This window comes from Pelobates fuscus, chromosome 12, assembly GCF_036172605.1.
Source record: "Pelobates fuscus isolate aPelFus1 chromosome 12, aPelFus1.pri, whole genome shotgun sequence".
Classification (NCBI taxonomy): Eukaryota; Metazoa; Chordata; class Amphibia; order Anura; family Pelobatidae; genus Pelobates; species Pelobates fuscus.
The window spans coordinates 58,678,246-58,704,433 of NC_086328.1; the positions used below are offsets into that span (position 1 = coordinate 58,678,246).

General features: G+C 44.7%; 1 protein-coding gene across 1 annotated transcript in view; it reads left to right on the forward strand.

Annotated features, from left to right (window-relative positions):
• SLC6A2 (solute carrier family 6 member 2) overlaps window positions 1-26,188 on the forward strand; it is a 1,625,321-nt gene that overhangs the window by 809,451 nt on the left and 789,682 nt on the right. Inside the window, exon 9 of the mRNA XM_063437889.1 lies at window positions 3,413-3,525. Coding sequence (XP_063293959.1) covers window positions 3,413-3,525 — 113 coding nt within the window. The remainder of the gene's footprint in view (window positions 1-3,412; window positions 3,526-26,188) is intronic.

The following is a 26,188-nucleotide window of genomic DNA, read 5'->3' on the forward strand; positions in this document are numbered from 1 at the left end:
GCTGACAAAGGCAGAGTTTATCATTCGGGAATTCTCAGGGGCTTCCGGATTAAAGGGGGTATACAAGCGGTATGCCTCCAATAATCGGTCATAAAAGACACTGGGCGGTTCATCACTTTTCTGTATCACCTCAGCCGTCTTAGACATATTTATGGCTTTCTTCCCTCCGGCTTTCATGACAGCAATTATAGCGTCTCTATAGGCTTTTAAATGAACCATATCTGCGCCATTAACATCCCATTCGGGATCAGCGTTAGGATAATGGGCTGTGGCCCATGCTGCTGGATTAGCTTGGTTTAATGTACGGGCTTCTTCTTCCAGCGCTTTAATGGCCGCTTGGTTTATCCTAGTCCTCTCCTCGTTGTTAAATAATGTCATTAGTAATTGCTGGCAATCAGCCCAAGTAGGATTATGCGTCTGGACTATTGAGGTGAACAGGTCGGTCATGGCTTGTGGTTTGTCGGTGTACGAGGAATTATGGTTTTTCCAATTTAAGAGATCGGTAGTTGTGAATGGGACATATACGAAGACTGAGTCAGCATACACCATTTGACCTACATCATTAAGGTATGCTGACCCGGGAGTCAAACGAAGTGGCATCTGATAATGTTTAGGTTTTTGGGTACCGGTCAGTTGTCGGGTTAGTACAGGGCTTCGTTGAGGGGCGTCGGTTAGGGGTTCCAGTCGAGGGGTAGTAAGGCATGGGGATGTGGAAGCTTTATTGTGGGGAAGGTCAGTGAATAAAATATTCCGAGCCGGGCTAGAGGAAGCCTGACCGGAAGCTTGATATGGCGCCAAATCAGGATATGTGGTTTTAACGGGGGTTGGTACCGGAAGGGGAGGTTTAGTAATGAGGGGGATGGACTCTGAGCAGAGGAGGAAGCGGATGGGGACAACGGGGAAAGGGGTGTAGAACTTCCTGTATCACTTCCCCTTGAGGAGAAGTAAGGGGGCGGCATAGGGATCTCGGACTCAGGGGGCGTGTCCAAAATGGGCGTAACCATGGCCCTAGTGGCCAAACGAGTCCTGGCCACCATGAGGCGACATTGCTCCTCGTGGCATATTCGGATCCATCTTGGCGAGTCGTTTACGGCCTGCCTCCAACAATCAATGTATGGAAACTGTCCGTAAAGTTCAGGCCTACCTGATACAGCCACGTGTACACGCTGTACCAGATTTGGATCTAAACTGCCACGTGGCGGCCATGCGGCAACCAAAGTAGGCCATTCCCTATTACACAAAGTGATCAAACGTGCAGGAGACATTTTAACCCCAAAATCACATTTTGTAAATCCCTTTTTAAAATTCTTTAACATGTATCCTAAGGGATCCAAAATCGGCGAGTCCGACGCGCCCATGGAGCGTCGTTTCCAACGAATACTACACACGCACTCTATTCAACGGTCACACGCGTTCCCTCGGCAACAGCACCACGTGGTACAGTTACCAAGTGAAACGTACACAATAAAAACACTCAGGGAATTCCCGTACACACACAGCTGTTACACCAGTCACTAAATAACTGATACTATGCCCTTTGGCGAAACTATACCGTCACCCACGCTATAATTCCTATATATGAATTACCCGTCTATAACATACCCCAGTAACATCGTCTTTACAAACAGTAGTTACAGTACGGTTAGCATAGGTCAAGTACAATTTAAGGTCACAATACAATTATTAGTGGTTATGGTGTTAGACATGCAATAGACGACAATTATTAGTATTTATATACAGTGTCAGTAAATATACAGGGTTATGGTACCGTTAACTATAATACAGCTACACACTATTAACACTCTCGCTAGACGGCAGAGCTCACGCTATCTAGCAAGATATACACGCTACTAAACAATCTTTAACACATATACAAACCCAACTAATCTATTGGCCAGTACCTTGATGGACTACCTAAAACTATCTACATACGTTTTGGTTAGCCACACTGCCCAAGCACCACATATAGCGAACTAGAGGGCGGAATTTACAACAGAACCCTTTTAGTCTATCTACTCTATCAAAAGTCTAGTGGGTTCCAAATTTACACGCCTTCCCACTTAGCCAAGATAGGTTGAGAGCTAGCGGACCGAATTTACACAGACGCCGCTTAGTCTCCCGGTCCCTCCGACCTAGCGAACAAATTGTACACCCTAGAACGCTAGTCTAGACAAGACACCGGTGTCCGGCTAGGGCTATTTACACAGAACCCCGCCTGACTCCAAACCAAATTAAACGGTCTTACTAAAGAGCGTTCAATTGAGCGGTGCGCCTTCGCTCCTTCCCTCCGACAGAGGGGGCAGATTCCGTACACAAATAACCCCTTATGGGCCTACCGCACAATTGGTATACCCCTAGTGGGTCCACCGTCTAAAACAGCGGTCGTCTTACCTCCTCGTTACTGAACCTGAGTTCACACTCATCGACGGGGACACCCCAGCACTTACTACGTAGAGGCCGATGATCTCCTGGACAACAGACCAGTGGCGCCGAGACGAAGGGAGGTCCACGCAGAAGTTCAGGGGTGCAGCCGTAGAGAACGTGGGCAAAGATAGACCGTCTCACGCCTCTGCTTCTCAGCTACCGTTGAACAATGAGCTTCCCGGCCAATGCACCAAATGATACTGGAGAAACTGACGGAAGCCAAGCACAGAGAGATGGACACAGGTTTCTTCAGGAAGGAAGAGATTCTTTATTCGGTTCACCGATCGGGACTCAGAGGGACTAATGTCACCAAAATACAACAAGTTCTGAGCCCCGGACAATAGTGCAGGCTCCTTATATAGGCACATAACTCCTCCCATATTAAGCTCCACCCGCACATTCTCATAACCAATCAAAACGAACAAGAACTATCTTCCTGCTTGACCGCATGTCTTGTCCAGCACAATGGAGGAGGGGAATACTACATCCGGTATTCTTGCACATGCTCCGTACACTACTGATCGTATCTTTGCCACGTGCAACCAACCGACCGATACGTCAGCATATGCACGTACACATGCCACGTGGTAATCTCGGCCTACTAAATTTATTTTTACCGAGATTCCACCACAACAGCAGCCATGATTAATGAATTACAACACATTACGTTACCACATGGAGATGCGTTACTCACTACTATTGATGTTTCTAGCCTTTATACAATTATACCACATTTAGAAAGAATACAAGCAATCAGGGAAGTACTGCACAATTATGATTCTATTAATCATCCGCCTATTGAGTACATATATACACAACTGTGGGTGTGTATATATAAAACCACAAACAGTGGTTTAAATTATGTATATGTATTGTAGCATCTAAGAGTTATGTATATAAGCTACTTTGTATGACATTAGTTATCATAAAATTAATTAAACAAAAAAAATTACAAAAATAATATATATATTGCATTTTATTCTTGCAGGAGCTGGACTGGTGTTTATTATTTACCCTGAAGCAATTTCTACCCTTGGAGGATCAACATTTTGGGCTGTGGTGTTTTTCATTATGCTAATCACCTTGGGTATTGATAGTGCTGTAAGTATTTTGAAATCTGGATAATATTTGAGACTTGTAGGATCAACAGATATAGGAGAAAACATAATGGTAATTAAAGGGACACTCTCTCCATCTTATTGAATTGGTTATGGTGCTTTAAAACTGCTTTTACAGTATTCTATCTTGAGTAGTTTGAGACATATAGGGCTTGAAAGCACTGCCTCCAAACCCTGTCAATCTTAGATATGTGAATTATACAAGTGTACAAACACATGCCAATTAAATAGATTGACTTGCTAAGTGGACTTGTGCATTTGATTATGTTCAAAAAAATCAACAATTTGTCAATATTGGCATACATTTTAGTATAGGACCTGCCAGATATGGGGTACATTGGCGTTGTTGGCAGGCTTATGCAATGTATGGTCATATAGTGTGACTAAATCTCCATGATTTCCATATGTAGTACTTAGTTATTTCTCCTCTTGTTTTGCCTATGGTATCCTGTCTTATTTTAGTTTGTATACCCAGTCCATGTACAGTCCTGTCCAGTCATGCCCATGTTATGTAGATGTTTTCCTCATGTCTTGTGTATATGTTCGGGGTTTAGCTTACTACCCTTCTCTGGTTCTGGGTTCTATTAGTTCTGTCTTGTTTTCATGTTTGGTGTCTATCTCTAGTCTTGCCTGGTTTCTAGTACTGGATACAATCTTGCTGCAGAGCCTCCCTATTCAGCTCCTGGGAGGTCTGCTTAATTTCCAAGCTCCTAGTTCCTGGTATCCGCTGAAGCTGATTCAGGGTCTTGGTATGTGGCTGCACAAACGCTGGTGCTCAACACCAGGGGGCGTACGGTTACCCTGCGCCAGACCCTGCTAATCCACCTCCACGCTGAAGACTCCCACTTAACATCAGGCATATTGAGTTCCGGTCCACGCGCCGCCGCCTGGACACTGTGTCTGGGTCCCGGGCACCGGACCGCCACCCTGACATATGGCCCTAGGCACAATGGAGTTTGTGGAGTAGACTTTGCAGCTTTCCTGATCTGTTCTGTCTGTATCCTGTTCAGTCTGGATTATGCAGCATTCAAGGGTACCTGTATCTGCAGGTTTCATCTTGCCCTGCTTTTCTGGACTATGCAGCTTTCAAGGGTACCTGTATCTGTAGGTTTCATCTTGTTCTGCTTTTGTTCCTGTTTTCCCGGCATGCAAGAGATTCTGTATCTGGACCAGTTTGCTGGAGATGGCTTCCTCATTCCTGTGCAGTCTTTCTGATTTTCTGTTTTGGAGGGGGTCAATCTGCTAAGCTGTACGGTGGTCACTTCGGGTGTTCTCTTGTGATGCCTAGTTCCTGGTTGGTGACATGCTCCTTTTCTAGCGGTGATCTCCATTCGTTCCTGGTGGTTCCTTGCAGGAGGCCTTTCGGTTGGGGGATCCTTGCCTTCATGGAAGTCAAGAGTACTTCGTTACAGGATTCGCTTTTGTTCTTGATCTCTGCCTGGAAGCTGTTTGGAGCGTTTGGAGTCCGCTCCTTAAGAGGGGGGTTATGTCATGATCTGCTCTGCTCTGTTCTGCTGTCTGGACTTGGCTTCTGGTATCCAGTACTCTTTTTGCTATTCTTGCTTAGTTTTTCTTGGTTTTTGGTTTTCTATTCTATGATTGGTTTTCTTTATGCTGGGATTGCTGGGTTCATTCCTATAATCCGTCCCTGGATTTCCCAGTCTCCAAGTTTCCTTTAAATGTTTGTTTTATGTTGCCACACCCGTTTGTTTTCCATCATTCCTTTCTGTTTCAGAGTCCTGCAGGCAGCTGCTGAAAGCTTCCGCCCTTTCTTGCAGGTAAGTGCTATATATGTCTACTTAGGATGTTTTAGCATACATTAGGCAGTGTAGGACCTGCCAGATATGGGGTACATTGGCGTTGTTGGCAGGCTTATGCAATGTATGATCATATAGTGTGACTAAATCCCCATGATTTCCATATGTAGTACTTAGTTATTTCTCCTCTTGTTTTGCCTATGTTATCCTGTCTTGTTTTAGTTTGTATACCCAGTCCATGTACAGTCCTGTCCAGTCATGCTTATGTTATGTTCATGTTTTCCTCATGTCTTGTGTATATGTTCTGGGTTTAGCTTACTATCCTTCTCTGGTTCTGGGTTCTATTAGTTCTGTCTTGTTTTCATGTTTGGTGTCTATCTCTAGTCTTGCCTGGTTTCTAGTACTGGATACAATCTTGCTGCAGAGCCTCCGTATTCAGCTCCTGGGAGGTCTGCTTAATTTCCAAGCTCCTAGTTCCTGGTATCCGCTGAAGCTGATTCAGGGTCTTGGTATGTGGCTGCACAAACGCTTGTGCTCAACACCAGGAGGCGTACGGTTACCCTGCACCAGACCCTGCTAATCCACCTCCACGCTGAAGACTCCCACTTAACATCAGGCATATTGGGTCCCGGTCCACGCGTCGCCACCTAGACACTGTGTCTGGGTCCCGGGCACCGGACCGCCACCCTGACAGAAGCTGACGAAGAGAGAGGTCTCGATTATCAGGTCAATCCCGGAGAAACGCCAAAACCGCGCGCACATCCCAGATGGAGGAATACTTAGGCAGTGGTGGTCACGACAATCTCATACCACGAAGAAGTCTGCAGACTAGCGGATCCTAACCAAAGGGTAAACCTCTAAGCAGTACGTGGGCTGACGAAATTGTTGATCTTGACACATTAACCAAATGATACGATCGTCCCAGGTCAAACAGGTGAGACAGAAAGTACAGCACACTGGTTACAGGGCCCATAAAGGGATCGGTATCCCATTCCAGACACCAACAACACCAGGAGCCGCATGCCGATAAATAGCATCTCCTAGTCCCAAGGGCTCAGGGATCCCAGAGGAGATAGGTGATATGTCAGACTCCGAATTGCAAATGATCCCGCAATAAGTTCCAGGCACTTGATGTGGAACTCCGACTCCCTCTCCAACCACGGTCCCCCCATGGAGCTGGTCGTGCAGGTGACTCCCCAACCCCAAAGACTCGCATCCGACCCTAGCATGAAATCCGAAGTCGGACCGAAGATAGCCTTGCCGTTCCAGGCCGACGTGAAGAAGCCACCAGCACAGTTCGGTCTTCAGGTCCAGAGAGAGTGGGATCATCCGATCATAAGAAGGTCTCCTGAATAGAAAGCAGGCCTTCAGTCGTTGCATGGCCCTGTAATAAAGCGGGCCCGGGTAGATCACCTGGGTCGAGACCGAGAGGAGACCCACTACTCGAGCCAACATCCGCAATGGAATCCAGTCCTGATGTAGGATCCGCCATATTTCCTTTTGAATGGTCGCTATCTTGGAGGTAGACGTAGGACACATTCTTTTGCGTCTACTTCAAAACCCAAGAACTCGACCACCTGGGAAGGCGAGAGAGCTGACTTCTCCTGGTTGACCACAAACCCATGGCATTCGAACAAGGAGACCGCAGAGTGTATCTGACACTTCAATCTGGATGGCTGCTCGCAGAAGATCAGCAGATCGTCCAGATACACGATACAACGGACGCTTTCTGATCGGAGGCGTGCAACCACCAGCTTCAAGAGTTTGGTGAAGACAACGGAGCTGAGCTGAGGCCGAAGGGAAGATAGGTGAATTGTCAAGGTCTGCCCTTAAAGAGGAAGTGGAGGAATCTGCGACACTCTGCATCCACAGGGGCTGAGAGGTAGACATGCTTCAGGTCCACTCTCGTGAACCAATCTCCCGGCCGGAGGAGGTCTCGCAGAAGATGGATGCCCTCCATCTTGAAATGATGGTAGGCATTCAGGTCCCATAGATTGATCCCTGGGCGAAATTCTCCGGACTTTTTTTCCCACCAGTAAAATTGAGCGGAGAAAACCTTGCATGTCCGGAGTCCACTGTACCACGCCCTTGTCGAACAGAGCCTGAATCTCCACATCTATCAGGGTCCATTGTTCTCTTGAGTAAATGGGAACTCACGGCGGATGAGCCTGAGTCAGAGGGGAATGAAAATCTATGGCATATCCCCGAACAGTCTGAAGAACCCATGTGTCTGAGGACACCTCCTGCCACCTGTCCCTGCAGTGAAACAGCCTGACGCATGCAACAGGGGGTGGGAGAAATGGTAGGAGATGCTCTCACGATTTCCTCTACCTCTGTCTGACCTCTGGGAGTAGAAGGGTCGGACCTGGTAGGCAGGGAAGAATGCTAGTCCATGGGATACTCGACGATCAGAAGGCCAGAAGCGGCTCGAGATACGACCACGCTGTCCCGCAAAGCCCAGTCCCGCATGGCATCTAGGTTCAGGATCACCTCTTCCGAGTAGGCTTCATCTGCCAACAATAGCATCCTGCATATGGGACACAGCATGTGCAGTAGTTTGTCCCGTGCCAAACGGAGGCTGCGCTCAACCCCTTTCTTGGGATCTCGCCCAGTGTGGGTCATGTACGGGGAAACCAGTGAGTTGAATCCCGGGGTTGTGGCGACAATATCCGGCAGAGCAGGTCTGGGACATTCAGTCCGAAGTTTTCTGCGAACCTCCCAATCCAGAGGTCTGCAGACCCAGTAATGCACGAATTGTGCTAAGTGGTCGGGGAGGGACCATTCGGAAGACCTGGGGTGTTGAATTGCCCAAGGGTCGAACAGGGGTTCACTTGTGGCGTCCAGGAAAGTGTCTTCCTCCACAGCCGTAGGCATTGCTCCAGGTGTGGAGATGTCCTCCATCTCATGGCGCCCTTTAAGATCAACCCCATACTCCTCGTCCCACTCAACCTCCTCCTTGGAGGGGGACTTGTCTGCCCGCCATTCATCCAGGGCGACCATAGGCGGGGGATGTATAGAGGCCTCCTCCCCCGCACCTGGCAAGCAGCGGAGCCTGGCCGGAGAGGCTGACATTGTTGGGGCGTGACGCCTTGCCTTTCCGGGAGCGTGGTTTAGGGCCTTCACCCTTCCAGTAGCGCCCCTGCCTATTTTCTCCTAGGAGAGTCTGACTCAGCCGAGTCATCTGCCATCTGGGGGGATCCCCCAGCGCCCCACTCTGGTTATGTTAGAGGGAGGGCCCTTCTCCATGGAGGCGACCACTGCTGCATTGATCATGGATTGCAGAGTCTGCTCCTGGGTAGAAGGTTCTGTAATGGATCACCTGGTACCCCGACTGGGTACCTCCGTTGATGGCTGGTCCTAGTGCTTCCCGAGGGCTCCCAGCACTCCACTTGACACCATAAGCACTGCAGACCCCACGAACCACTGCAGCTTGGTTCGGGTCTTGCCGTCTCCTACCCACCCTGGACCTACGACAAGGCTCCAGGGGTGCCTCCTGCTTCGCTCTCTTCCTTCAGAGAGCGAAGCAGGAACAAGCTCTTAAAAGAGCTTAGTGATTATAGCCAGGGGAGTATACAGCGTATAGCAATCCCCAGTGTAGATGCAGCCTTTTCCCCCACATGAGACAATGTTGAGGGTAAAACAGGAACTCAGCAGTCTGAGGGTTTATTGTCTCTTATATAAAGGTTTTTCTCACAATGCTACCACCCACGTGGAACACAGGATACAAAGTTACAAAGCCAATCATAACAGGTTTGTACAGATAGACACTCCCAGATAATGTACACAAACCCTTCCCTCTGCCTGGGATACAATAACAAACACAATGGACTAACTCAATTACCCACACACATTTTTCACAAAACACAGAAAACCAGAAAACACCCCAAAACACCACATATCCCCATAAATCATACATCCCTGGATAGCCCTGATCTGGGTGAACAACATATCCAACATCACCCAGATCAGAGCAGGGGTTCAGGAAATTCCTGGAAGTCATATTTGACCAACCGCAAGCATGGCTTTCGTGCCCAAAACAGTTCCACAGATTTAGGCTGTGCGGCCGGTCTATCTCCTCCTCTATCCTGGAGATAATTGGCTTAAGTGACTGTGGTAACTTTATTATCTCCAGTAACAGGAGCTATCTCTAAGTCAAAAACTGTTACATAAACCACATACAAATATATAACTCTTCTAATTCAATGTTTAACCTATATGTCCAACATATCCCCAGATAGCTTGGATCTGAGCGCTCAATATGTCTGAAAAGCGCTCAGATCTCACGAATACAGTTGGATCGCCATGGGGTTAAACAATAGCAAGGGTTGATGAGAGATTGAGGAGGGACAAAGCAGACAGTTTCAACTGGTCTGGCAGTGTCCCTGGGACAACGCCCTGCTGGAGAACAATAGGACAGGAAAAAGGGGGAAGGGAAGAGGCACACTTTCCAATGGAATTCACTTTCTGCATGTCTTTTTTTGCAGGGCCCATAATCTTTGGGCAAAAGGCTGGCCATTAGTCCTCTCCAAAACCCAGTGGTGAGGTTATTTTCACCACAGGTTCCATGATCGCGGAGACATGGGCAATGTGACACCTAGGGGTATAGAGGACAGGTGTCACTGTCAGGGTAAACGGGGCAGCACCCGTAGTACTGGCTAAAGCAAGTTAGGTAGAGCATGTAGAGTCAAGCGAGAGTATGGCCTGACAGGTCAGGCATAGGTAGAAAATGGTGAGGACAACGCAGGCCAAATCAAGGGGCACAGACCAAGCAGGCCAGTCAATGGGGCACAGACAAAGCAGGCCAATCAATGGGGCACAGACAAAGCAGGCCAATTCAGGCTGGGCCAAAACATTGACATTGGCTCCCCGCCGACCACCAAAGGAGAAAGTAAAATGGAGGTGCAGAGCAGCTAGGGAAGAAGGTAACCCCACAAACAGACCCCACAGGGAAGGGGGGAATAAACAATGAAACAGAAGTCAAATAATGCAATAGAATAAAACAGGTAACAACAACCCACAAATAAATATACAAGTATGCCCACAAACCCCTATAGTAATAAGAGGCAGTGGTACTCTGACCTGTGGAGCAGCAAAGAAAGAGGAAATGATTGGGAGGGACCTTTTATGGTTTCCTTACTTTTTTTGATTGTTTTTTCTCTCTATGTTAATGTGCTGCTGTGGAGTTCTAGTAAAGAGAGACTTTAATAAATATTAAGCCTCCTGGTTTTTAGACATAATGGATATTGATATGTCTTCTTTCTTCTTTTATGTTTATGTTTGGATAATAATTAAAGGACAATTAACCCCTTAAGGATGCTGGACGGTTCAGGACCGTCATCGGCATTTTTCACTTGCCGACCGACGACGGTCCTGAACCGTCCTAAATTTAAAATGTACTTACCCGATCGCCGTCGTTCCCCCGGCGGCGATCGGCGGTGCTCCCGGTGTGGGGAGACTGCCTGCAGCCCAAACAGTCTCCCCATGGCGGATTAGGACCCCTGTGGCCATGTGATCGCCCAACAGGGCGACCACATGGTCACAATAGGTGTCCTAGTCTCTGCCTGCAGGGGGACTGTCTGTGCTGACAGGCAGTCTCCCTGCATGTGTAAAATCATAAAAAAATTTAAAGTTATAGTTAATAAAAAAAAATATATTATTATATATGTGTATATATATGATATATAGACATATATTATACCTATATAATATATGTCTATATATCATATATATAATGTCATGCTAAGTGTATTTTTATATTAATATGTACATATATTAATATAAAAATACACTTATAATTAATTTACACACGTATATATATAATATATATAATAACTATATATATTGTGTATATATATTATTATAAAATATGAATAATAAATAATTTAAATTAAATTAAAAAAAATTAAAAATAATAATAAAAATTAAAAAAAATTATATATCTATACGAAATTTTATTCTAACTGTATTTTGATATTAATATATATATATTTATATCAAAATACACTTAGAATGAAATTGTATATATATCTATGTATATATAAATAAATAAAAAGAATGCGAACTATTCATATGTCCATATACAAAATTACATAAATAATTATATAAATATACACGTAGACTTCAAATATATAAATATGCATATATATTTAAATTCTACGTGCATATTTCTGTAATATTTTTACATAATTAAGTTATTTTATTGATTGCAATTTAAGGGACCTGCCTGCCAACCCAGGCCGAGAGTACAGATAATTTAATTTGCTATCACTGTATTTTACCCTGTAACGTTCTACGACACCCTAAAACCTGTACATGGGGGGTACTGTTTTACTCGGGAGACTTCGCTGAACACAAATATTAGTGATTCAAAACAGTAAAACATATCACAGCGATGATATTGTCAGTGAAAGTGACTTTTTTTGCATTTTTCACACACAAACAGCACTTTTACTGATGATATAATTGTTGTGATACATTTTCTAGTTTTGAAACACTAATATTTGTGTTCAGTAAGGTCTCCTGAGTAGAACAGGACCCCCCATGTACAGGTTTTATAGCGTTTTTGAAAGTTACAGGGTCAAATATATGGGTCAAATATTTTTACATTGAAAATGGCCAGGTTGGTTACGTTGCCTTTGAGAGCGTATGGTAGCCCAGGAATGAGAATTACCCCCATGATGGCATACCATTTGCAAAAGAAGACACCCCATTTGCAATACCTTGGGTTATGTCCAGTCTTTTTTAGTAACCACTTAGTCACAAACACTGGCCAAAATTAGCGTTCAATTTAGTTTTTTACTTTTTTCACACACAAACAAATATGAACGCTAACTTTGGCCATTGTTTGCGACTAAGTGGCTACTAAAAAAGTCTGGACATACCCCATATTGAATACCCTGGGTTGTCTACTTTAAAAAAAATATGTACATGTGGGGTGTTATTCGGCGATTTATGACAGATAATAGTGTTACAATGTCACTATTGATACATTTTAAAAATGTATGTTTTGAAACCGCAATATCCTACTTGTACTTATAGCCCTATAACATGCAAAAAAATAGCAAAAAGCATGTAAACACTGGGTATTTTTAAACTCAGGACAAAATTTTGAATCTATTTAGCAGTTTTTTTCATTCGCTTTTGTAGATGAATAAAATATTTTTCACATAAAAGTAAAAAAACATGTATTTTTTTCAATTTTTCATCATATTTTTTCATTTTTTAAAAATTAAATTACATGAGATTATATAAATAATGGTATGTAAAGAAAGCCCATTTTGTCCTGAAAAAAACAATATATAATTTGTATGGGAACAGTAAATGAGAGAGCGGAAAATTACAGCTAAACACAAACACCACAAAAGTGTCAAAAAGATGCCTGGTCGCAAATGTACAACATCGCAAAAAAAGTCCGGTCCTTAAGGGGTTAAAATATTGTGGACTAAGAATCAAGTTATATAGACAGTGGAACGCATTTTGAAATGCATTCTGGACTGAAATACCATATCGTCGGGAATTCTATTTTAGAATTGCAGAAAACCAGATATGACGCAACGCAACCTAAACCAGAAACAAGGTTGATTCTAACCGAAAATCAGATTGAGGCTTGTAACACAATGCAATCAGCTGTAATAAATAGGAATCCCAATAAAAGCATATAAATACCAGAGCGGGGACCAGGAAGTCTATTACACCGAATTGAGGAAGCTGATGAATGATGAAACGCGTTTCTGGACTACACAAAGACTTACAAATATTGGTATTTTTATCTTGAATTACTTTTATTGTTTTTAGTACTAATATAAAGTTGATATATTTTTAATACCATTTCCTGAGTTCCTGCACTTATAAAAGAAGGTGGTGTGATCCTCAACCACACAAAGCTTCAAAACTGAGCCAGGATCTAGACTCCACATTTGTGAGTATAATTGCCTCTATATGTAAAGTTTTCTCTTAAAGCGATATTACACTATTCCTGCATATTCTCTTTACCCTGAGATTTACAACTGGACGAAGGGATCTACAACGAGTCTATACGGGAGAGGGGAAAGATCGCCCAAAATATTTGACCTAAAGGCTCTTCACACCAGAGCTAGGTTTATTAGCTCTTGACCATGTAAGTGTTCCATATAAGAATATTCTTCTAAAATATATACTAGGGTTTTACACTATTGTCCACCATTTTTTTTTATTAAAGGTATATTTGTTTACTTGTTTGTCACAGATTGTGATTTCTGACAGTTATGTGTTTTAATTGACGTAATGCACTAAGCACATATTTGCACATTTGTTGCACTTTAAAGGTATATAGTGATCCACTATTTTTATTGAGATTTCCCTTGTTTTGTGTTTTTTGGAGGTTTACACATTCAGTGTGGTAGCAGCTACAAATCTGAGAGTATTTTATATTGGTTTTATTATTGAATATGAGTTTTTAACACACATCACCTTTTTGTAAAATACCCTGATAGCTTTGCATCTCCACTACTGCTTAGGAATGTATGTACATAGTCTCAAGATTATTTACTATTCAAACCTACAGCTAGATGCTGTCATGTAATAACCTGTCTCATACACTATATACAAGCTGTAAATCTTGAATGTTTAATGTGTCATGGTCATTGTATCACATCATCCTCACACAAAGTTGTATCATTGAGTTGAAATGACAAGTCATGTATCATCCTCTTCTTTGTTGACTATGTATCCTGTAAACAAATTAAAATTGTCAAATTGAAAAAGATATCATGTATATTATGTTTTTGCAAGTATTTAACCAAATGTTTTTTAAACATTTGTAAAGACTATGATAAAACCACCTCTTCATGCAGATAATTTCTCATCATTATAGTTCTTACTAGAAAAAAACCTTGCCTTAGACTAAATCTCTTTTCTTCTAGTTTAAATGCGTGACCTTATGTCCTATTTATATTTCTGTTTCTGTTTATGAATAGATTTCCAGGCAATGAAAATAAAGAACCAAGGGGGGACATAGAGGATGAGACGGTCTAGCCCTCACAAGTCTGCCCTCTAAAGAGAGAAGAGCAACCCAGAAATAAAACAAAATAGATTAAAACGTAACTTTTAATAAGTGTATTAATATTAAAATCCAGTGAGAGCAGATCCAAAATACGTGCTAGCTACCATGAAAACAGGGACCTAAGCATAAATGTTGCTGAGAAAGAAGGAGGGAGGGAAAACGGAGGTCAAAGTAAATAAATATCCTAACTACAAGCAGCAGGTACCGGGTAAACGAGGGGAGGGAGGAGTGGGAAAAGGACTAATATCTGGTCTCTAAGAAGTACCCTAATGTGCTTTCAAGGGGAACCCTTAAAAAATCTCCTGAAAGAGGCTAATATTCCAACAGCCTCCCAAGCTCCCACCATGTAAGTCACAAATAGATAAATAAAGTAAATCCCTAATCCCACGTACCCTCCAGCAACATAAAGTGAAAAAAGTATAAGATAATAAATCTAATTTTAAAATCTTAGCGTGGTGGCTTGTATTGATTAGATGAAATAGCTGCAGCATCATCCCTAATAATATGCCTAACCACTGCTAACAGAAATCCTGACGCGCGTTTCGCCAAGTGCTGGCTCTTCCAGGGAAAACAGATCTGAAAATATCGGACGCTTAAATATCCCAGCCTCTGCAGGGACTGGATGCTGTTTTGGTCAATCCGTGCAAGGGACTGGGGTGACGTCACTAATCTCAAATTAACCTGTCAATTACTGGTATGTTGACATAAGGTACCTGAAACTAAATAATAGAGTAACTCATACTGACATATTATTCAAAAAACTAGCGATCCAAAAAAGAGATACACATATATATCTAAAAAGAATAACAGGTGTAGATTTTGTCCTTTTATCGTTAATGGTTAGCTTTGTGTGTGTGTATATATGTATGTATGTATATATGTATATCCTATAGAGGATATTACAAACTGATGGGTAGTATAAATAATAAATAGAAGGGTATAAATAAAAAAATAATAGATCTAGTATAAACGTAAGTATGGTTGTTAAATAAGAACATGAAATGAACCCAAAATATTATATGATTAATAGTATGAAAAATAGGGTAAATGGAGGACCCAATTAAAAAGAACGTTACCTTTTGAGGGTAATTAGACACCTCATGTCAAAAATCCACACTAAATACACTGTCAAAAAGCACGTCTGTCTGGCAACAAGTGTGTCAATAAGGGAGTTTATAAAATCTCCCAATAGTTGTTCTAAAGTGGTACTGATTTTAAATGAAGGTAAATGTGCTGACTTTGTTTTGCCATGTATAATGTAATATGAATGATATAAGGCAAATGCCCATCTATTATATCTTGTGAATATTATATGGAACACAAACTTCCCACATATTGAAATGTTAACATTGGGGTACTGTATGGTCTAAATTCACAAGAGACCCGGGTGCTAAGATGAGTTATAGTCATATATAGTGATGTACCGAACTGTTCACTGGCGAATAGTTCCCGGCGAACATAGCGTATTCGCGTTCGCCACCGCGGGCGAACACATGCGCGGTTCGATCCGCCCCCTATTCGTCATCATTGAGCAAACTTTGACCCTGTGCCTCACGGTCAGCAGACACATTCCAGCAAATTAGCAGCAGACCCTCCCTTCCAGACCCTCCCACCTCCCTCCCAGCATCCATTTTAGATTCATTCTGAAGCTGCATGCTTAGTGAGAGGAGGGAAAGTGTAGCTGCTGCTCATTAGATAGGGAAATTGATAGCTAGGCTAGGGTATTCAGTGTCCACTACAGTCCTGAAGGACTCATCTGATCTCTGCTGTAAGGACAGCACCCCAAAAAGCCCTTTTTAGGGCTAGTACATCAGTCTGCTTTTTTTTTTTTCTGTGTAATGTAATTGCAGTTGCCTGCCTGCCAGCTTCTGTGTCAGGCTCACAGTGGATACTGTGCCAATTAGCCCAGTGCCACCACTCATATCTGGTGTCACAATAGCTTAAGCTTGACATTTAAAAATAAAACATTTTTTTTCACTGTAATAGATTGAAGAGCAGTTAGTTGCTTGCCAGCTTCTGTGTCAGGCTCACAGTGGATACTGTGCCCATTTGCCCAGTGCCACCACTCATATCTGGTGTCACAATAGCTTAAGCTTGACATTTATAAATCAAACATTTTTTTTCACTGTAATAGAATGAATAGCAGTTAGTTGTCTGTAAGCGTCTGGGTGTCAGGCATTCAGCATGTGCTCTGCAGACCTCTGCCAGTGTACTTTGCCACTCATATCTGGTGTCTCTATAGCGTGCTTTTACAAAGAAAAACGTTTTTCAGTGCAAACTAATAGCAGTCAGTGTCCTTAAAGCGGGTGTGTCAGGCCTTCAGCGTGTGCTCTGCAGACCTCTGCCAGTGTACTTTGCCAGTTGCCACTCATATCTGGTGTCTCTATAGCGTGCTTTTACAAAGAAAAAAGTTTTTCAGTGTAAGCTAATAGCAGTCAGTGTCCTTAAAGCGGGTGTGTCAGGCCTTCAGCGTGTGCTCTGCAGACCTCTGCCAGTGTACTTTGCCAGTTGCCACTCATATCTGGTGTCTCTATAGCGTGCTTTTACAAAGAAAAAAAGTTTTTCAGTGTAAGCTAATAGCAGTCAGTGTCCTTAAAGCGGGTGTGTCAGGCCTTCAGCGTGTGCTCTGCAGACCTCTGCCAGTGTACTTTGCCACTCATATCTGGTGTCTCTATAGCGTGCTTTTACAAAGAAAAAAGTTTTTCAGTGTAAGCTAATAGCAGTCAGTGTCCTTAAAGCGGGTGTGTCAGGCCTTCAGCGTGTGCTCTGCAGACCTCTGCCAGTGTACTTTGCCAGTTGCCACTCATATCTGGTGTCTCTATAGCGTGCTTTAACAAAGAAAAAAAGTTTTTCAGTGTGAGCTAATAGCAGTCAGTGTCCTTAAAGCGGGTGTGTCAGGCCTTCAGCGTGTGCTCTGCAGACCTCTGCCAGTGTACTTTGCCAGTTGCCACTCATATCTGGTGTTTCTATAGCGTGCTTTTACAAAGAAAAAAATGTTTCAGTGTAAGCTAATAGCAGTCAGTGTCCTTAAAGCGGGTGTGTCAGGCCTTCAGCGTGTGCTCTGCAGACCTCTGCCAGTGTACTTTGCCAGTTGCCACTCATATCTGGTGTCTTTATAGCGTGCTTTTACAAAGAAAAAAAGTTTTTTAGTGTAAGCTAATAGCAGTCAGTGTCCTTAAAGCGGGTGTGTCAGGCCTTCAGCATGTGCTCTGCAGACCTCTGCCAGTGTACTTTGCCAGTTGCCACTCATACCTGGTGTCTCTATAGCGTGCTTTTACAAAGAAAAAATGTTTTTCAGTGTAAGCTAATAGCAGTCAGTGTCCTTAAAGCGGGTGTGTCAGGCCTTCAGCGTGTGCTCTGCAGACCTCTGCCAGTGTACTTTGCCACTCATATCTGGTGTCTCTATAGCGTGCTTTAACAAAGAAAAAAGTTTTTCAGTGCAAACTAATAGCAGTCAGTGTCCTTAAAGCGGGTGTGTCAGGCCTTCAGCGTGTGCTCTGCAGACCTCTGCCAGTGTACTTTGCCACTCATATCTGGTGTCTCTATAGCGTGCTTTTACAAAGAAAAAAAGTTTTTTAGTGTAAGCTAATAGCAGTCAGTGTCCTTAAAGCGGGTGTGTCAGGCCTTCAGCGTGTGCTCTGCAGACCTCTGCCAGTGTACTTTGCCAGTTGCCACTCATATCTGGTGTCTCTATAGCGTGCTTTATCAAAGAAAAAAAGTTTTTCAGTGTGAGCTAATAGCAGTCAGTGTCCTTAAAGCGGGTGTGTCAGGCCTTCAGCGTGTGCTCTGCAGACCTCTGCCAGTGTACTTTGCCAGTTGCCACTCATATCTGGTGTTTCTATAGCGTGCTTTTACAAAGAAAAAAATGTTTCAGTGTAAGCTAATAGCAGTCAGTGTCCTTAAAGCGGGTGTGTCAGGCCTTCAGCGTGTGCTCTGCAGACCTCTGCCAGTGTACTTTGCCAGTTGCCACTCATATCTGGTGTCTTTATAGCGTGCTTTTACAAAGAAAAAAAGTTTTTTAGTGTAAGCTAATAGCAGTCAGTGTCCTTAAAGCGGGTGTGTCAGGCCTTCAGCATGTGCTCTGCAGACCTCTGCCAGTGTACTTTGCCAGTTGCCACTCATACCTGGTGTCTCTATAGCGTGCTTTTACAAAGAAAAAATGTTTTTCAGTGTAAGCTAATAGCAGTCAGTGTCCTTAAAGCGGGTGTGTCAGGCCTTCAGCGTGTGCTCTGCAGACCTCTGCCAGTGTACTTTGCCACTCATATCTGGTGTCTCTATAGCGTGCTTTAACAAAGAAAAAAGTTTTTCAGTGCAAACTAATAGCAGTCAGTGTCCTTAAAGCGGGTGTGTCAGGCCTTCAGCGTGTGCTCTGCAGACCTCTGCCAGTGTACTTTGCCAGTTGCCACTCATATCTGGTGTCTCTATATCGTGCTTTTACAAAGAAAAAAAGTTTTTCAGTGTAAGCTAATAGCAGTCAGTGTCCTTAAAGCGGGTGTGTCAGGCCTTCAGCGTGTGCTCTGCAGACCTCTGCCAGTGTACTTTGCCACTCATATCTGGTGTCTCTATAGCGTGCTTTTACAAAGAAAAAAAGTTTTCCAGTGTAAGCTAACAGCAGTCAGTGTCCTTAAAGCGGGTGTCAGGCCTTCAGCGTGTGCTCTGCAGACCTCTGCCAGTGTACTTTGCCAGTTGCCACTCATATCTGGTGTCTCTATAGCGTCCTTTTACAAAGAAAAAAAGTTTTTCAGTGTAAGCTAATAGCAGTAAGTGTCCTTAAAGCGGGTGTGTCAGGCCTTCAGCGTGTGCTCTGCAGACCTCTGCCAGTGTACTTTGCCACTCATATCTGGTGTCTGTATAGCGTGCTTTAACAAAGAAAAAAAGTTGTTCAGTGTAAGCTAATAGCAGTACGTGTCCTTAAAAAAAAGTTTTTTAGTGTAAGCTAATAGCAGTCAGTGTCCTTAAAGCGGGTGTGTCAGGCCTTCAGCATGTGCTCTGCAGACCTCTGCCAGTGTACTTTGCCAGTTGCCACTTGTGACGGAACCAATCTCGCCACATTGTTTTGGAGGAGCCTGGTTGCCCGCCTGCTGCCTTTGGACTATGGCCCTGGGAGATTGGGCCCTTTAAAAACAGTATTCGGCCATACCAGAGTGTATGTCACTCATTCTGGCCCTTTAAATACAGTGGGGTCATTTGGTACTTGCCCTGTGTGAGCTGTGGTAACCCAGATAGCTATGCCATGGAGCCTATTCGTGTGATTAAAGATTTTGGCTCTATGGCGATTAAACTGTATTCGGTTGGTCTGAGTGCCATTCACCTAATAATGTGCACTCAGACCTGAGCTATCTGGGGATATGTGAAATGTCTGTGTGTTATGTGTAAAATGTGACTTTATGTATTTTAAAGTGTTTTATGTCGTTTTGCAACCATGTGGTTAATGGAGTCTGCATCTAGTCCTGGATAATTGGATTACTTCTCCAATTATCTCCAGGGCAGAAGGGAGGAAACCGGGATGCATTGTGGGGATGTTTTTTCTGCCAGCCAGAGGGAACAAAATATACTTTTACTAACTTTTGAACCCCTGGTCCGATTCATGCCATTTTTTAATATGTTGTTCCCCTGAATGGATTGATTGAGGATATGTATTTTTATGTGAATGTGATGTATGGTTTTAAAGTTATGAAAGTTGTGTAAAAGTATATTTTGAACTGTATGCATAATGGGATTATGTGTCACACTAAGGAGAGGGGATGTGTGGGATGTAACATCTATGTCATTGGTTATTTTATGCCTCCCCCTGGGTGTGGCCTGTATGTGTACTCATGTAATAAAAACCAGGCTGGGTGCCCCAGCACCTCAGACCACTGCTTGACCTTCAACACGGAGCCTTGTCTCGTTCTTGGGGGGATTCACTGTATGCTGTTGGAGATTGACTGCTAGGAGTGTAAGCTGATGTCTGCTTTTCCTATTCATCTGCTAGCAGCTATTCGTGAGGTTCCAGCTTGGAGTGCTATCTTATTCCCTGGTATGCAGTTCGGGAGTTTGATGCATTCGCCTGTATCTAGTTCGTGAGTTTTGATGTTCTGCAGTAGCTGTGCCTTTCTGAGAAAAGGGGATTATCGCCTAAACGGATTTTAACTCCTCATATGCTGAAACGGTCCGTTACAATTGGTGGCAAGCGGCGGGATCGTTCCTACAGCCAGAAGGACAGCTACAGAACACCATTGCTTTGGATTTTTACAATTTGAGGGCAACGCATGTCCCAGTACAGCGACCCTAAAAGCAACAGCATGGAACCAGCAGTGGAGTACGAGGAGGGTGACATAGATGACCGGGATGCATTGAGGAAAGGCATTTGGTACCAGGCCCTGGATAACGTACAGTACCAGCGGGGCAAGAGTCTCCCCAGTGAAGAGCAGCGATGGCAGACATGACTGGCACTGCGGATGCCCTTCCTGGGAGAGCAGTCTCTGGAGCAATGGGTAAAGGAACTAGAGCACCGGGTATGGCAGGAGCTATGGCTGGAGGATGCCTACCAGGCGCTCTGGTGGTATATGGCACAGTATATACCCTGGACAGCCGAACATGACAAGCCAGAGGGAGAGGAGTTTGATGGTCCTGGCTTGTTATGGGAGTCCTTTGCAGAGCCTGGCTTCGGGAGCCCTGCGCAAACCAGACTTCAAGATATCTTCTATGAAAGGGAGGCTAGGCATGAGTGGGATGACCCCCATGAGGTAGAGCAAGACCTGGCTCACCTAGCAAACATGGAGTGGGAACTGGAGCAGGACTACCGAGATCTCTTCCACTCCATTGGGAGGGCTCAGCAGGACAGTAAAGTGACAGACCCAGATCCAGACCCATTCCGCTGGGAAGATATTGTGGAGATTTACTGGGAAGAACCCCAGGTGGCCGGTAGAGATGGGACCGAGGTCTCTCCACCGGTCCTGCAGGGAATTGGGAGCCCAGTCTCCATTCCCCTGCGACAGGCTGAGTTACAGGGGGCAGAGGTAGTTGGTCCTACCCCCCAGCAGCAGAGTGATATGCCGGGAAGGCAGTGTGAAGTGCAGGGAGAGGAGAGCAGCGTCCTCCCTCCCCAGCGGCAGGCTGAGTTACAGGGGGCAGAGGTAGTTGGTCCTACCCCCCAGCAGCAGCGTGATTTTTTGGGAATTGGGAGCCCAGTCTCCATTCCCCAGCGGCAGTGTGAATTGCAGGGAATTGGGAGCACAGTCTCCATTCCCCAGCGGCAGGCTGAGTTACAGGGGGCAGAGGTAGTTGGTCCTACCCCCCAGCAGCAGCGTGATTTTTTGGGAATAGAGAGCCCAGTCTCCTATCCCCAGCGGCAGAATGTCCAGCAGGGAATAGAGAGCCCAGTCTCCTTTCCCCAGCAGCAGGACACTGTATTGGGAGAAGAGACAGTCGGTCTCCCTCCACAGATGATGGAAGTATGTATGGGAGAGGAGCTTGCTACCACCTCTCCCCAGCTGCGGATCATTGATGTGCAGGGAATAGAGAGCCCAGTCTCCTTTCCCCAGCGGCAGAGTGTCCAGCAAGGAATAGAGAGCCCAGTCTCCTTTCCCCAGCAGCAGGACACTGTATTGGGAGGAGAGACAGTCGGTCTCCCTCCACAGATGATGGAAGTATGTATGGAGAGGAGCTTGCTACCACCTCTCCCCAACGGCGGATCATTGATGTGCAGGGAATAGAGAGCCCAGTCTCCTTTCCCCAGCGGCAGAGTGTCCAGCAAGGAATAGAGAGCCCAGTCTCCTTTCCCCAGCAGCAGGACATTGTATTGGGAGGAGAGACAGTCGGTCTCCCTCCACAAAGGCGGAAAGTATGTATGGGAGAGGAGCTTGCTACCACCTCTCCCCAGCGGCGGATCCGTAATGTGCAGGGAATAGAGAGCCCAGTCTCCTTTCCCCAGCGGCAGAGTGTTCTAGTGGGAGAGGAGCCTGTTACCCCCTCTCCCCAGCGGCAGCTTAATGTACCAGGGGGAGACTGTAAACCCCCCACCGGTGCAGATGGGACCGTGGTCTCTGCACTCACCACACAGGGGGTAGGGACGGTCGGTCCTACCCCCCCACGACAGAGCTGTGTATCCAAGGGGGAGACAGTCCGTCTCCAGCAACCAGGCTCCAACCAGACTACTCCGGTGGTAGTGCTGGCACCAGGACAGAGTACCGCTGGTCTCTGCCCACTCAGCAACCCACCAAGGCAGCCTACCAGTCCCCTACACAGCCGTGGTGAGGCACCTGGACATGGACCAACTTCTCCTCTACCCAGGTGTAGTAACCATTTATTGTGGGTGGGCTGTACTGTTTTTTCTGCTTTGTGGGTGGGTTGCTGGACTAACCAGGGCACTGACCGGCAGGAGGTCAGGTACCCTGTTAGTCTTTTTGGAAAGGGGGAGAGATGTGACGGAACCAATCTCGCCACATTGTTTTGGAGGAGCCTGGTTGCCCGCCTGCTGCCTTTGGACTATGGCCCTGGGAGATTGGGCCCTTTAAAAACAGTATTCGGCCATACCAGAGTGTATGTCACTCATTCTGGCCCTTTAAATACAGTTAGGTCATTTGGTACTTGCCCTGTGTGAGCTGTAGTAACCCAGATAGCTATGCCATGGAGCCTATTTGTGTGATTAAAGACTTTGGCTCTATGGCGATTAAACTGTATTCGGTTGGTCTGAGTGCCATTCACCTAATAATGTGTACTCAGACCTGAGCTATCTGGGGATATGTGAAATGTCTGTGTGTTATGTGTAAAATGTGACTTTATGTATTTTAAAGAGTTTTATGTTGTTTTGCAACCATGTGGTTAATGGAGTCTTCCTCTAGTCCTGGATAATTGGATTACTTCTCCAATTATCTCCAGGGCAGAAGGGAGGAAACCGGGATGCATTGTGGGGATGTTTTTTCTGCCAGCCAGAGGGAACAAAAGATACTTTTACTAACTTTTGAACCCCTGGTCTGATTCATGCCATTTTTTTTAATATGTTGTTCCCCTGAATGGATTGATTGAGGATATGTATTTTTATGTGAATGTGATGTATGGTTTTAAAGTTATGAAAGTTGTGTAAAAGTATATTTTGAACTGTATGCATAATGGGATTATGTGTCACACTAAGGGGAGGGGATGTGTGGGATGTAACATCTATGTCATTGGTTATTTTATGCCTCCCCCTGGGTGTGGCCTGTATGTGTACTAATGTTATAAAAACCAGGCTGGGTGCCCCAGCACCTCAGACCACTGCTTGACCTGCAACACGGAGCCTTGTCTCGTTCTTGGGGGGATTCACTGTATGCTGTTGGAGATTGACTGCTAGGAGTGTAAGCTGATGTCTGCTTTTCCTATTCATCTGCTAGCAACTATTCGTGAGGTTCCAGCTTGGAGTGCTATCTTATTCCCTGGTATGCAGTTCGTGAGTTTGATGCATTCGCCTGTATCTAGTTCGTGAGTTTTGATGTTCTGCAGTAGCTGTGCCTTTCTGAGAAAAGGGGATTATCGCCTAAACGGATTTTAACCCCTCATATGCTGAAACGGTCCGTTACACCACTCATATCTGGTGTCTCTATAGCGTGCTTTTACAAAGAAAAAAAGTTTTTCAGTGTAAGCTAATAGCAGTCAGTGTACTTAATACGGGTGTGTCAGGCCTTCAGCGTGTGCTCTGCAGACCTCTGCAAGTGTACTTTGCCACTCATATCTGTTGTCTCTATAGCGTGCTTTTACAAAGAAAAAAAGTTTTTCAGTGTAAGCTAATAGCAGTCAGTGTACTTAATGCGGGTGTGTCAGGCCTTCAGCGTGTGCTCTGCAGACCTCTGCAAGTGTACTTTGCCACTCATATCTGGTGTCTCTATAGCGTGCTCTAACAAAGAAAAAAAGTTTTTCAGTGTAAACTAATAGCAGTCAGTGTCCTTAAAAAAAAGTTTTTTAGTGTAAGCTAATAGCAGTCAGTGTCCTTGAAGCGGGTGTGTCAGGCCTTCAGCGTTTGCTCTGCAGACCTCTGCCAGTGTACTTTGCCAGTTGCCACTCATATCTGGTGTCTCTAAAGCGTGTTTTTACAAAGAAAAAAAAGTTTTCAGTGTAAGCTAATAGCAGTCAGTGTCCTTAAAGCGGGTGTGTCAGGCCTTCAGCGTGTGCTCTGCAGACCTCTGCCAGTGTACTTTGCCACTCATATCTGGTGTCTCTATATCGTGCTTTTACAAAGAAAAAAACGTTTTTCAGTGTAAGCTAATAGCAGTCAGTGTCCTTAAAGCGGGTGTGTCAGGCCTTCAGCGTGTGCTCTGCAGACCTCTGCCAGTGTACTTTGCCACTCATATCTGGTGTCTCTATAGCGTGCTTTAACAAAGAAAAAAAGTTTTTCAGTGTAAGCTAATAGCAGTCAGTGTCCTTAAAGCAGGTTGTCAGGCCTTCAGCGTGTGCTCTGCAGACCTCTGCCAGTGTACTTTGCCAGTTGCCACTCATATCTGGTGTCTCTATAGCGTGCTTTTACAAAGAAAAAAAGTTTTTCAGTGTAAGCTAATAGCAGTCAGTGTCCTTAAAGCGGGTGTCAGGCCTTCAGCGTGTGCTCTGCAGACCTCTGCCAGTGTACTTTGCCAGTTGCCACTCATATCTGGTGTCTCTATAGCGTGCTTTTACAAAGAAAAAACGTATTTCAGTGTAAGCTAATAGCAGTCAGTGTCCTTAAAGCGGGTGTGTCAGGCCTTCAGCGTTTGCTCTGCAGACCTCTGCCAGTGTACTTTGCCAGTTGCCACTCATATCTGGTGTCTCTATAGCGTGCTTTTACAAAGAAAAAACGTTTTTCAGTGTAAGCTAATAGCAGTCAGTGTCCTTAAAGCGGGTGTCAGGCCTTCAGCGTGTGCTCTGCAGACCTCTGCCAGTGTACTTTGCCAGTTGCCACTCATATCTGGTGTCTCTATAGCGTGCTTTTACAAAGAAAAAACGTTTTTCAGTGTAAGCTAATAGCAGTCAGTGTCCTTAAAGCGGTTGTGTCAGGCCTTCAGTGTGCGCTCTGCAGACCTCTGCCAGTGTACTTTGCCACTCATATCTGGTGTCTCTATAGCGTGCTTTTACAAAGAAAAAAAGTTTTTCAGTGTAAGCTAATAGCAGTCAGTGTCCTTAACCCCTTAAGGACCAAACTTCTGGAATAAAAGGGAAACATGACGTGTCACACACGTCATGTGTCCTTAAGGGGTTAAAGCGGGTGTCAGGCCTTCAGCGTGTGCTCTGCAGACCTCTGCCAGTGTACTTTGCCAGTTGCCACTCATATCTGGTGTCTCTATAGCGTGCTTTTACAAAGAAAAAACGTTTTTCAGTGTAAGCTAATAGCAGTCAGTGTCCTTAAAGCGGTTGTGTCAGGCCTTCAGTGTGTGCTCTGCAGACCTCTGCCAGTGTACTTTGCCACTCATATCTGGTGTCTCTATAGCGTGCTTTTAAAAAGAAAAAAAGTTTTTCAGTGTAAGCTAATAGCAGTCAGTGTCCTTAAAGCGGGTGTCAGGCCTTCAGCGTGTGCTCTGCAGACCTCTGCCAGTGTATTTTGCCAGTTGCCTCTCATATCTGGTGTCTCTATAGCGTGCTTCTACAAAGAAAAAAAAGTTTTTCAGTGTAAGCTAATAGCAGTCAGTGTCCTTAAAGCGGGTGTGTCAGGCCTTCAGCGTGTGCTCTGCAGACCTCTGCCAGTGTACTTTGCCACTCATATCTGGTGTCTCTATAGCGTGCTTTAACAAAGAAAAAAAGGTTTTCAGTGTAAACTAATAGCAGTCAGTGTCCTTCAAAAAAAGTTTTTTAGTGTAAGCTAATAGCAGTCAGTGTCCTTGAAGCGGGTGTGTCAGGCCTTCAGCGTTTGCTCTGCAGACCTCTGC